This window comes from Dipodomys ordii, unplaced genomic scaffold (genome assembly GCF_000151885.1).
Source record: "Dipodomys ordii isolate 6190 unplaced genomic scaffold, Dord_2.0 Scaffold7, whole genome shotgun sequence".
Taxonomy (NCBI): Eukaryota; Metazoa; Chordata; class Mammalia; order Rodentia; family Heteromyidae; genus Dipodomys; species Dipodomys ordii.
Genome location: NW_012267223.1, coordinates 20,332,150 through 20,346,100, shown reverse-complemented (window position 1 = coordinate 20,346,100; position 13,951 = coordinate 20,332,150). Strand labels below are relative to the sequence as shown.

Here is a 13,951-nt window from a genome sequence, read left to right as displayed (position 1 = left end):
AGCTTTTTTCTTTTTGCTTATGTGGTGCTGGGGAATCGAACCCAGGGCCTCAGGCATGCAAGGCAAGCGCTCTACCACTGAGCCACTTTCCCAGCCAATTTGGTAAAATCTTATTAACTTGTTAGTATGCGTGTATGCGCACGTGAACAAGCACACAAATCCTTAGGCTTGAACTCAGGGCCTCAGTGCTGTCCCTACCATTTGAGCCATAGCTCTAGTTCTGTTTTGGTTTTTTGTTTTGTTTTGTTTGTAGTTTATTGGAAATAAGTGTCTCACTGACATCCCTGGCTCTGAACTGCCATCCTCAGATCTCAGCCTCCTGAGTAACTAGGATTACAGGCTTGAGCCACCAGCCCATGCCTACTTTTCCTATTTTTCTGTTCTTTTTCTTTCTTTTCTTTTTTTGCTGGTACTGGGGATTGAACTCGGGGCCTGTGCACTGTCCCTGAGCCTCTTTGTGCTCAAGGCTAGCACTCTACCACTTGAGCCACAACACCACTTCTGGCTTTTCCTAAGTGATTCATTGAAGATAAGAATCTCAAGAAAGCCTGGCTCACGACTCTAATCCTAGCTACTCAGGAGGCTGAGTAGTTAGCCCCGGCAGGAAAGTAGTGAGACTTACCTCCAATGTGGCACTGTGGCTCAAGTGGTAAAGTGCTAGCCTTTAGCTGAAGGAACAGTGCCCAAGCCTAGAGTTCAAGCCTCAGGACCACCAAAAAAAAAAAAAAAGATGGGAATGTGGCCTAGTGGTAGAGTGTTTGCCTAGCATGCATGAATCCCTGGGTTTTAATTCCTCAGTCCACATATACAGAAAAAGCTAGAAGTGGCACTGTGGCTCAAGTGGTAGAGTGCTAGCCTTGAGCAAATGAAGCTCAGGGACAGTGCCCAGGCCCTGAGTTCCAGCCCTCAGACTGGCAAAAAAAAAAAGTCTCAAGGACTTTTCTGTCCCTGATGGCTTCTAACCATTATTCTCAGATCTCAGCCTTCTGAGTAGCTAGGATTATAGGCATGAAACACTGGCGCCGGACCCTGTTTTTCATTTTTCTTTTCTTAGAATATGTTTCATCCAAATACATGTTTCATTTTATAGGGCTCATACTTTATCAAAAGTAAAAGATTTTCTATGTCTTCAAATGATTGTGAGATAAATTAACATCATGGTAAAACTTTCGTAAATGTGGAAAAAGAGCTATTGCCCATCAAAGTGAGGATCTTTTTGTTTAAGAACAAAAACAATGGGTTGGGAAGGTGGCTCAGTGGTAGAATGCTTGCCTTGCATGCATGAGGCCCTGAGCTCGATTCCTCAGCACCACATAAACAGAAAAGGCCTGAAGTGGCGCTGTGGCTCAAGTGGTAGAGCACTAGCCTTGAGCTGAATAGCTGAGAGATAGAGTTCAGGCCCCAGACTGGCAAAAAAAAAAACAAAAGAACAAAAACAAAAAAACTGAAAATGTAATAGGAGGCTTACCTAGCATGTACAAAACCTAGGTTTGAGCTCCAGCAGTGAAAATAAAAAAAGACAAGTTCTTCCTTGCTTTAATTTCCTTTCTCCTTTGTTTCTTGTACAGGATAAATTAATGGTATAAAGAAAAGATGACATCAAAAATAAATAACAGTTTCACTTTGATTCCCAAGGAGAAATATAAACGTTGCAATCGTGGATCTGCCTCTTTTTCCAACATCCTTGATTCAGGTTCTCCAACCATGTCAACATTTGGACATTTTAAAGTTTTGCCATTGGAAATATTCCAAATAATTTTAAAGTATTTGTCAGGTGAGTTTTAGGAACTATAAATAGGTTTCAAAAGATGCTAAAATATTATAATTTTTAGCTGAGTGCCTGTGGATCACACTTAAGCAAAATAACTAAGGGACAGCTACCAAGCCCTGAGTTCAAGCCCTAGGACTGGCACACACACACACACACAAAAAACAATATTATAATTTTTCCTAAGAACTAGTTTGTCAGCTTAGGCTCTGTTAAAATGCTAGTAGCAGTTTAACTAAGCTTTTTCCTCTCCCTTAGAGTTCTATTGTTGATAGAAAAGGAATACAATGAGAAAGAACAATGTTCAACTCTTTTTTAAAAAAAATCTATAAATTAAGCTGGGCATTTGTGCTCACACCTGTAATTCTAGCTAATCAGGAGGCTGAGATCTGAGGATCAGGGTTCAGAGCCAGCCCTGGCAGGAAAATACACTACTCAAAAAAAAAAAAAAAGACAGAGGTGGCACTGTAGCTCAAGTGGTAGAGTACTAGACTTGAGCACAAAGAGGCGGAGGGACAGTGCAAAGGCCCTGAGTTCAAGCCCCAGTACCGACAGAAAAAAAGTCTATAAGTCAAGTGTGGTGGTACATCTCTAATCACAGTACTTGTGAAGCTGTGGAAGAAGAATAATAAGATCTAGACCAGGATGGCCCTATATAACAAGATTGTATCTCAAAAAGGAAAGAAAGAGAGCTGGGTACTGGTGATTCAAACCTATAATCCTAGCTACTCGGGAGGCTGAGATCTGAAGATCACAGTTCAAAGCCAGCCTGGGTAGGAAAGCCCTTGAGTTCTCTTATTGACAACTAAACACACCCCCACCCCAAGAAAAATAAGTGGTAGCTCAAATGGTAGAGCACTAGCCTTCTGCATGAAAGCTCAAAGCCCAGGCCTTGAGTTTAAGTCCCGGGGCAAGCACAAGAAGGAAGGGGAGCTAGGAAGTTGGCTAAGTGGTAGAGTGCTTTCCTTGCATGCATGAGGCCCTGGGTTTGATTCCTCAGCACCACATAAGCAGAAAAAGCAGGAAGTAGTACTGTGGCTCAAGTGGTAGAGTGCTAGCCTTGAGCTGAAGAGCTGAGGGACATTGTCCAGGCCCAGAGTTCAGGCCTCATGACCGCAAAAAAGAAAGAGGGAAGGAAGGAAGGAAGGAAGGAAGGAAGGAAGGAAGGAAGGAAGGAAGGAAGGATATAGGAAAGAAGCATACCTGTAATTATAATGTCATGTTAACAGCGCTTGGGTGCTGTCCTTCAGCTCTTCAGCTCAAGGCTAGCACTCTACCACTTGAGCCACAGTGCCACTTCCAGCATTTCCAGCTTTTTCTGTTTATGTGGTGCTGAGAAATCGAACCCATGGCCTCATGCATGAGAGGCAAGCACTCTACCACTGATCCTCCTTCCCAGCCTTTGATTATACATTTCTCTAGGTTTGTTTTTATTCATAGACTGTACTAATGATATTCTTGTCAAATATGTTTCTTTTTGTAGTGAAGGATGTCAGTATGCTAAGTATGGTGTCCAAAACAGTCAACCAGCACATTATTAATTATATCTCAACCTCATCAGGAAGTAAAAGACTTTTACTACAGGATTTTCATAACCCTGAGCTACCTGACAAGAATCAGGATTCCTACATAATGGAGCACTACAAATCTCTAGGTAATTTATGAAATAAGAATTGCAATAAGTAATGAATTAAACTTATTTAAGAGGATTTTCTGTAGGCTAGTGCAATGCAAAGGACTTCCTAAAATGTACCTATCTATATGATGCTTTTACTCTTTAGTGAAAGAACTGTTCCTTCACAAAGTTGCTTACACTTATCTTTAAAGGTCAGAGAATGCACTTTAATGTAAAGTGCCAGTCCTGGTGAATTTCACGTAGATTCATTGCCACCTAGACTTATTGTCTAGGTGGCCTACTAACTTAGAGAATTGATGTATTTTCTATGCTTTATTTCCTTTTTTTTTTTTTTTGGGTCCGGTCATGGGGCCTGAACTCTGGGCCTGGGCGCTATCCCTCAGCTCTTCAGCTCAAGGCTAGCGCTCTACCACTTGAGCCACAGCGCCACTTCTGGCTTTTTTCTTTTTGCTTATGTGGTGCTGAGGAATCGAACCCAGGGCCTTGAGCATGCAAGGCAAGTGCTCTACCACTGAGCCACCTTCCCAGTCCTATGTTTTATTTCCTGTGTTTCAAATGAATGTTATTTCTATGCCTTTTCCCTTTCAACCATAATCTAGCCCTTAAAAATAGAAAAAAAGGGTTGGAGGTGTGGCTCAAGTGGTACAATGCTTTCAGTGTTCTGGGTTCAAGCCCCAGTACTGCCCAAGAAAGGAAAGAAGGAAGGAAAGGAGGGAGGAAGGGAGGGAGGGAGGGAGAGAGGGAGGGAAAGAGGGAAGGAAAAGGAAAAGGAAAAGAAAAGAGAAGAGAGAAAAGAAAAGGAGAAAAAGAAAAGAAATTTAAATACATTATTGTGGAGGATCATTTATTTTCCTATCAGAACCTATGGTTTTCCTTTATAAGCAATGTATGCATTTATTAATAAATCATTATAATTAAATTGAACTTATCAAGGGACATTCTGTATAATCTTTCTTCCCTTGATATATAGTCATGTATATCTTTTATCCCATTCATTGTTTTTATTCACCCTAGAGTAATAAAATTCTTAATTTAACTTTGACTAATGACAGCAATTTAACTATGAAACTAATTTATAATTAACCAAAGCATTGCAATAAAATGTTGAGATTTAAATAAAGATATAATAGTAAATTGAGCACATATTGCCTTTTAGTAGCCCAAGAATGCCTCCCTCTACGATAATAAAAAAAAATTATATTGGGTACCAGTGGCTCAAACCTATAATCCTAGATACTCAGGAGGCTGAAATCTGAGTGTCATATCATCACTTTCTCACTTTTGGGTTGTAGGGGGGAGGGGGAGGGGATGATCCATGAGATTCTTATCTCCAATTAACTACCAAAAGGTCAGAAGTAGAGATATGGCTCAGTGGTAGAGCACTAGCTTTGGTGGTAGATGGGGAATGGAAGCTAAGGGACAGCTGAGGGACAGGCCCTGGGTTTAAGCCCAAACCAGCACCGAAGAAAAATACTGTATTGGTATGCAAATACATTCCACAAATATATTTAATTAGAACAAATGCAAGATATGTGATCTGAATAGAGTGTTATTGATTTTAGTGTTAATGACTAGATTTGGAAAGCCTATGACCACATATGACTCCGCCCCCCCCCCTCTCTTAAGTGGTTTTGGTCTGCTTAAACAAAAAAATCTGGGACAAAAGGAAGGGGGTTGGCTTAACTGGTTCTAGCAAGCACAAAGCCCTGAATTTAAACCCTAATCTCATGCACACACACACACAAACACACACACACACACACACACCAATTATATAGATAATTCTGTTAACATTCAAATATGTATTGATCCTACTGGTTGGTTTTTTAAAAAATGGTATTATTCAGCCTTCAACCTTCCATTTAATTTTTGACACACACCTGGTGTATGACTGGTTCTTTTGGTAAATGTTTGATGTACATTCCCTTTTTTGTGTGTTGTAACTCCTGTCTGATCTGTTCTTGTTTCCAGACATTAAAATAACACTTTCAGAAGATTATAAATTTTAATTTGCTTTTTCATACAGAACCAAGCAGATGGCCAGTGTGGAAAGAACATTACGTCTGACTCTATTTTAATAGGAAGAATTTAAAGAAGTTGGTCTCTAAAAGCAGAGTACCTTTGTTTTAAAAGAAAATTTAAAAGTCAGCCAATATTGGGTTTTATGATAAATTGCAACTTGAATTAAAAATATGAGTTTTACAGTAGAAAAAGTGATCAACATACAATTATAGTTTAAAATCCCCAGTTATAATATGCCATGAGACTGGATGCCAAAATGAGAGGAAAAGAACTTAATCTAAAAAAAGTTTTTACGGGGGCTGGGAAGGTGGCTCAATGGTAGAGTGTTTGCCTTGCATGCATGAGGTCCTGGGTTGGATTCCTCAGCACCACATAAGCAGAAAAAAGCCAGAAGTGGCACTGTGGCTAAAGTGGTAGAATGCTAGCTTTGAGTTGAAGAGCTGAGGGACAGCACCCAGACCCAGAGTTCAAGCCCCATGACTGGCAAAAAAAAAAAAAAAAAAAAGTTTTTACGGGCTGGGAAGGTGGCTCAGTGGTAGAGTGCTTGCCTTGCATGCCTAAGGCCCTGGGTTCAATTCCTCAGCACCACATAAGCAAAAAGAAAAAAGCCAGAAGTGGCGCTGTGGCTCAAGTGGTAGACTGCTAGCCTTGTGCTGAAGAGCTGAGGGACAGGGCCCCACGACTGGACCCAAAATAAATAAATAAATAAAAATAAAAGAAGTTTTTAGCTGGGTGCTAGTGACTCACGCCTGTAATCCTAGCTACTCAGGAGGCTGAGATGTGAGGATAGCAGTTCAAAGCTAGCCCAGGCAGGAAAGTCTGTGAGACTGATCTCCAGTTAACTACCAGAAAGCAGGAAGTGGCACTGTGGCTCAAGTGACAGAGCAAAGCGCTAGCCTTGAGCTGAAGAGCTCAGGAACAGCATCCAGACCCAGAGTTCAAGCCCCAAGACTGGCCCAAAAAAGAAATTCTTTTTATGTAAAAAAATAAGAAGTGTAGTGGAGCTGTGGCTCAAAATGGTAGAACAGTAGTCTTGAGCAAAAAAGCTCAGGGTTCAAGCCCCATGATTGACCCTCCCCCCCCCAAAAAAAGGGGGAAGTGTTTATGTTTAAATTCAATTCTGATCATGTGGTACCCAAATGTAGGCAGCCACTGGTGACTTCTGCTGATAATCTGCTAATCCTGGATACTCAGGACACTGAGATCTGAGTATTGCAGTTTGAAACCAGTTCTTGCAGGAAAGTCTATGACACTCTTATCTACAATTAACCAGCTAAAAGCAAGAAGTAGAGCTGTGGTTCAAGTGGTAGAGCCCCAGCCTTGAGTGATAAAACTAGACCCTGGGGGCTGGGAAGTTGCCTCAGTGGTAGAGTGCTTGCCTTGCATGCATGAGGCCCTGGGTTCAATTCCTTAGCACCACATAAGCAGAAAAAAGCCGGAAGTGGCACTGTGGCTCAAGTGGTAGGGTGCTAGCCTTGTGCTGAAGAGCTGAGGGACAGCGCCCAGGCCCAGAGTTCAGCCCCCACAACCGACCAAAAAAAAAAATAATAATAAATAAATAAATAAAACTAGACCCTGAGTTTAAACCCAAGTACCAGCACATTCCCCCCTTAAAAAAAAGTACATTAGATTCCTATAGATTTTTTTAGAATTATATAATTATTATGTAAAAAGGTAAATATGCAGAATATAAAAAACTAAAGAAAGTCATGATATTTAAGTAGCTAGTTTCTTTCCATGTGTATTATTTTTAGTTCGAAGACATTTGTTTTTATAAGAATGTTTTAACAATGTACTGCCATTTTAGGAAAATCAGAATACTTAAAGGAAACAAATCATACACTTGTCACTATAGTTGCTGTCACATCTTACTGAGAAGTTGAAGGGCCTTTTTTTCTTTTGTAAAATGTCTGATCACAAAATCCTACACATTCCTACCATGTAATCCCCATAAAAGGAATAGATAGATATTTAAGCTGAACTACTGTGAGCAAAAAATGACTTCTGACTTCTGAAACTTTAAATACTCATGAACACAAAATCTCTTTTCCCATTCTTTCCATGTTTTACAACTCTTAAAATATTTTCCTTTTTCAAAACAAAGTTAATTACAAGAGATAATGAAATCTGTTTTCTCATGGAATAAAGAAAATTTCCCTAGTGTATCTTCTTTTAGATCCAAGACTGCTCTTCCAATTGAGCTGTGCCTCCAACCCCTAAGGGTTGGTTATTTATTTAATTTTTCCTAGAGTATCTTTATATTTTATTGCATTTTTTTTTGGTCTGGTCATGGGGCCTGAACTCTGGTCCTGGGCGCTGTCCCTCAGCTTTTCAGCTCAAGGCTAGCGCTCTACCACTTGAGCCACAGCACCACTTCCGGCTTTTTTTCCTTTTTTCTTATGTGGTGCTGGGGAATCGAACCCAGGGCCTCATGCATGCAAGGCAAGCACTCTACCACTGAGCCACCTTCCCAGCCCCTTTTTGTATGTCTTTAAATTAAATGCTTTCCATCTATGTCCTGTAGAATCCATTTCACAATTTGTATATTTGTGTGTGTGTACATGTATGCATGCATGCCAGTCTTGGGGCTTGAACTCAGGGTCTGAGCACTTTCCCTAAGCATTTTTGCTCAAGTCTAGCACTCTACCACTTGAGCCACAGCTCTACTTCCCATTTTTTTGGTGGTTAACTAGAGATAAGAGTAACATGAACTTTCCTGTCCAGGCTGGCTTCCAAAGGTGATCCTCAGATCTCAGCTTCCTGACTAGCTAGGAGTACAGGTGCAAGCCACCAGTCCTCAGCTCAAGGTCACCATTTTTTTTCTCCAAGACTTTAGGCCTCTTAGCCTCTTAGATGAACACCAGAATCACTTGATGAATGCCATAATAGTGTACCACACTGGACTTCAGAAAATTGTGGTGTTATTAGATATGTTAAAATTGATCACATTGTTATTTTCTTCTTGTGTCTCTTTACTTTCTCAGGTCTACTATTTAAAAGATGTACATTGCTGCTACCCACCAAGGAAAGACTGAGGTACATTCACAAGAAGCTCTCAGAAGTAAGATGATATTTTTGAATTAGCTCACAATCTCTATCTCCAGTAATTTTGTATGTGTATGTGATACTGGGGATTGAATCCATGGCCTTAAACATGCTAAAAAGCACTCTGCCTCTTGAACTATAGATCAAGATATCTTATTATTAACATACTATTATTAAGATATTATTAAGATATCTTATTATTAAGCTATATAGACCATGATATCTTATAACTAAAATCTTATACTCATTTTAAATCTATTATTAATTAATAGAATTTCATGAATTAGTACTAAAAAATTGATCATTGGTAATCTAATACTCTCCTGGGTACTCGGAGATTATATAACATGAGATGTAGTGTAGCATAGTCATGTCCCCATTTGCACAACTCCAGTTACATATAGTCAACTATAGTCTGAAAGTATTAAATGAAAAATGCCAATATGTGAGGTTTAGATTGTGCATCATTCTAAGTAGTGTGATATCTCTTGTCATCCTGCTCCAACCCACCTGCGATGTGACCCGTCTCTGTTCATTGTATCCATGCAGCATATCCTGTTCTCATTAGTCACCCTATAGCTATCTGATTATCAGACCCACTATTGTAGTATCACAGTGCTTGAGTTTAAGCAAACTTCATTCTACTTAATAATAGTCCCAAAGTGAAACAATAATGATGTTGGTAACTTTAGTAAACTGTATTTTATCATTTTTCTGTGTATTATTAGTTATTATTGTTATCCTCTTACTATATTCAATTTATAAATTTATCACTGGTATGTATATAGAAAAAAAAACATGGTTTACTCAAAAGTATTTTTATCCCAAATAGGAACCCTGAGAAAGTTAGTTTATTTTATTTTTTGTCAGTTGCAGGGCTTGAACTCTGGGTCTGGGCACTGTCCCTCAGCTCTTCAGCTCAAGGCTAGTACTCTACCACTTGAGCCACAGTGCCACTTCCAGCTTTTTCTGCTTATGTGGTGCTGAGGAATCGAACCCAGGGCCTCATGCATGTGAGGCAAGCACTCTACCACTGAGTCACCTTCCCATCCCCTGAGAAAGTTATTTTAAAATTATGATTTAAGAGAGGCCCTGGTAGCTCAAGCCTGTAATCTTAGCTACTTGAGAGGTAGAAATCAGGAGATTTTGCTTAGAGGCCATCCCAGGTATAAAAGTTAGTGAGGCCAAGCGCCAGTGGCTCAAGCCTGTTATCCTAGCTACTCAGGAGGCTGAGATCTGAGGATAGCAGTTCAAAGCCAGCCCAGGCAGGAATGTCTGTGAGACTCTTATCTCCAATTAATCACCAGAAAACCAAAAGTGACACTGTGGTTCAAGTGGTAGAGCGTTCACTGTGAGCTGAAGAGCTCAGGGAGAGTGCTCAGGTCCAGAGTTCAAGCCCTACAATGGACAAAAAAAAAAAAAAAAGTAAGATTCCATCTCAACGAATGGCTGGGCAAAGTGTGCACTTCTGTTATCCCAACTACAGGGGAAGCACAATGGCTGGGGCAGTGGCACAAACCTGTCATCTACAATGACATGTGGAAGCACAAGAAAGAAGATTGTAGCCCAGCCTTGCCTGGGTAAAAACCTGAAAATCTCCTCACTGGAAAACCTACACATTGGGAATGTGATTCAAATGGAAGAGTAAGCATAAGGCCCTAAACTCAATTCCTAGCACCACAAAGAAAAAAGTAACAAAGCAGTGACTTGTATATTTTATTAAAATGAAATAATTTCTGAATATTAAAATCTTTAATTTTGAATATACAAAAACATTAGGAAAGCTGCATTTGTTTATTTTTTGTGTGGTGCTAGGGACTGAACCCAGAGTTTCTCCCATACTACTGAAAGTGCTCTTCCACAAAACTATTCCCCCAGGCCTGAAGAGCCATTTTTTATTGTTTTTATAAAGGTAAGGTACAGAGGGGATTACCATTTCAAAGTCAGGTAATGAATGCATTTCTTTTTGGACAATGTCACCCCTTTATTCGTGCTCTCTCTCAGTTATTCCCTCCCATCCCCACCCACATTTTCAGCATTCATTTTCAGCATAGTGTGAAGTAAATACCACTGCTGCATTTGTTCACCCTTTGTCCCTCCACTTCTGTGACCCTTTTACCGTTTCCCCAAAGACAGATAAACAAACAAGCAAGACACACAAAAAATACTTGTTTCCATTTCCTGGAATTCATTTAGGCAAATATTATTTTATATGATCAGAGGTACAGAGGCAGTGCTCCTGGGTATTCCTCCACTGAGTATTTTCCTTTAGTCTCACTGTGTGTGAATACCTAGAGTCCTGTATACATTTTCATGTCCCTGTGTATTTTAGATCTAGTCTTCTGAAGGGAAAGTATTTTTAATATATAATATGGCAAATTGTTTTCTCATAATTCACTTGGGAATGCATATCAATGTATTTAGGCATAATCTTGATATGACTGAGTTTTACTATACAAAACCAATATATATCTAGTCTGATGTTCAGGCCGATACTCAACAGTATGCAAATTATTCTCATGCACTGACAATTTTCCATGTACTATTTCGTTTGTTCTACCCATTCATGTAGCATTTTATCAGATAATCCTTCCATCATCTGGCCACTCACCAAACAGTTCTGTATACTAGTTTAATTCAAAGTTTTTCCCTCACCCCACTTAAAGCATCACTTTCATTCATCAAGATAAGTTGATCAGGATGAGGGCATAAAGCCTGCCTAGCAAGCATGAGGCCTTGAGTTCAAACCACAGTATTTGAAAATAATAAATCTCACAGCAAAATCTTTCACTGGCTACTTTTTACTGCTATAAGCCTAATTAAGTGGTCCTATCTTTTTCTTTTTCTTTTCTTTCTTTTTTCTTTTTTTTTTTGTCAGTCATGAACTCAATACCTGAGCACTGTCCCTGGGCTCTCTTTTGTTCAATGTTAGTGCCCTACCACTTTGAGTCACAGTGCCACTTCCAGTTTTTTAGTGGTTAATTGGAGATGAGTCTCACAGACTTTCCTGCCCAGGCTGGCTTTGAACTTTTATCCTCAAATCTCAGCCTTCTGAGTAGGATTACAGGCCTGAGCTGCCAGCACTGGGTACCGTGGTCCTATCTTTATTACTAAATAAACATTATAAACTTTACCTCCATAAATTTTGCCCTTATTGTTTCTCTCATCAATACTTTCTATTTGTTATATCTGAGCTCTACTTTAAGATGTTGGTTTATTTTGCATGTATTCATCATAAGCTTTTTTTTTTTTTTTGGTCGGTTGTGGGGCTTGAACTCTGGGCCTGGGCGCTGTCCCTGAGCTCTTAAGCTCAAGGCCAGCGTTCTACCATTTGAGCCCAGCATTACGTCCGGCTTTTTCTGCTTATGTGGTACTGAGGAATGGAACCCAGGGCCTCATGCATGTGAGGCAGGCACTCTACCACTAAGCCACCTTCCCAGCCCCAGGCTTTTTTGTTTGAGGATGGGGGACCGTGTCCTCACTATGTAGCCCAGACTGTCCTCAAAGTCTCCATTCCCCTATCTCATTCTCTTCCAGAGTATGGGGCTTATAGATAGATACTTCATCCCTGGCTAGATAAGTTTTTTTTATCATTTCTGAATATATTATTTCCCTGTTTTCATATTGTCCAGTATGGTATTTATTCATTTTAACATCCTATATATTCTATCCTGAGTTATTGTAGTAATTTCATATGTGTATATCTTATTCTCCTGAATAAATTGTAAGCCCCTTAAGGACAGAGACTATGTTTCATTCTTCTTTTATAATCTCCATAACACTTTGTAAACCAGAATATATACTGAAAAAAATAACATTACATATTCCATTAAATTTAAATGTTAAATCATTTTACAAATCCACTGAAAATGAAGAATTTTCACTTGTTCTCTTTACAGATTTCCTGTTTCAAATTTAATGGCTGTGCAGCTCCCATGCAATGTTTAGGATTACCATGTTATGGCATATTTTTACAGGTACATTTTTTTAGTGAAAGAAGAAAGGAATGTTTTTAGAGCTATTAACATTAGAGTATGGAATCTATCCTTTTGCAGACTAATAGAAGTTATAATAATCTTAGAAATATATGTATATATATTTATTTATGTATATGTGTGTGTATTTGCCAGCCACTGGTAGCTCATATCTGTAATCCTAGTTACTCAAGAGGCTGAGATATGAAGATCACAGTTCTTAGCCAGCCCAGAGAAGAAAGTCCGTGAGACTGATCTCCAATAAATTACCAAAAAGGTTAAAGTGGAACTGTGGCTCAAGTAGTAGTAGTAGACTGCTACCCTTAGAATATGACCTAATAGCGTTTCTATAATCTGAGATTTTCTGTTTGTAACTGATATATATATATATATATAATGTTTAACATTTATTTACTCCATGTCAATGTCCTTGAAATTTCCAGCTCTCTTCACCATCCCTCTTTTTTTTTTTTAACTAGAGACTGAACTCAGAACCCTCCTGATTTTTTTTTTGCTTTTACTTTGTTTTCCAAGCAGAGTATTGCACTAATTTTTGCCCAGGCCAGACTTGAGCCACAACCCTCATACCTCCATCTTCCTGAGTAGCTAGAATTATAGATGCACCACCATACCAGTTGTGTGTGTGCATGCACACGTACACACATGTGCTCATGCATGCACACAAGGAATTGACCTAGGACCTCATGACTGCTAAGTAAACACTATACCAATACACTATATCAACAGCCCCTAGCCAGTTGTAAAGACTGAAAACATTATGAGGGTATGGATGTGTGTGTACATGTATATATAATTGTTTAAACTCTTGGACTAGTTATTAAGTTCTGAAATCAGCTGAATTATTTCAAGAACATTTTATATGTATGTGTGTGACAATACTGGGGCTTGAACTCAAGACATAGGCTCTTTCCGTTAGGGATTATTTTGCCCATGGCTAAAATTCTACCACTTGGTAGTTAACTGGAAATAACTTTCCTTCCAGAAAGAATAAAATTAGCTTTTTGGTGCTGGAGATTACAGCTTAATTTTTTTGTTGTTGAGACAGGGTCTCACTAGATAACTCAGATTAGCTTCCAATTCAGAATCCTTCTGCCTCAGCCTCCCTGAGTACTGGCGTTACAAGTGTGCACCACCATACCCAGCTTCCGTGTGGTGGGTTTTTGTTTGTTTGTTTGCCAGTCTGGGGCTTGAACTCAGAGCCTAGGCATTTGTCCCTGAGCTTCATTTGTTCAAGGCTCTACTACTTGAGCCAACAGTGCCACTTCCAGCTTTTTCTGTTTTTGTGATATTGAGGAATTGAACCCAAGTTTTATGCATGCTAGGCAAGCACTCTATCACTAAGCCACCTTCCCAACCCAGTGTAATGGGGTTTTTTTTGCAGCTTACTCTTTTTTTTTGCCAGTCTTGGGACTTGAACTCAGGGCCTGGACACTGTCCCAGAGCTTCTTTAGCTTAAGGCTAGCACTCTACCACTTGAGCCACAGC

The 13,951-nt window shown here is 39.5% G+C and overlaps 1 protein-coding gene across 1 annotated transcript in view; it reads left to right on the top strand.

The window, feature by feature from the left end:
• Positions 1-1,568: 1,568 nt before the first annotated feature.
• Fbxo47 (F-box protein 47) overlaps positions 1,569-13,951 on the top strand; it is a 29,410-nt gene continuing 17,027 nt past the window's right edge. Inside the window, exons 1-4 of the mRNA XM_013037807.1 lie at positions 1,569-1,774; positions 3,252-3,422; positions 8,411-8,487; positions 12,371-12,448. Of these exons, the coding sequence (XP_012893261.1) occupies positions 1,594-1,774; positions 3,252-3,422; positions 8,411-8,487; positions 12,371-12,448 (507 nt within the window). The 5' untranslated portion in view covers positions 1,569-1,593. The remainder of the gene's footprint in view (positions 1,775-3,251; positions 3,423-8,410; positions 8,488-12,370; positions 12,449-13,951) is intronic.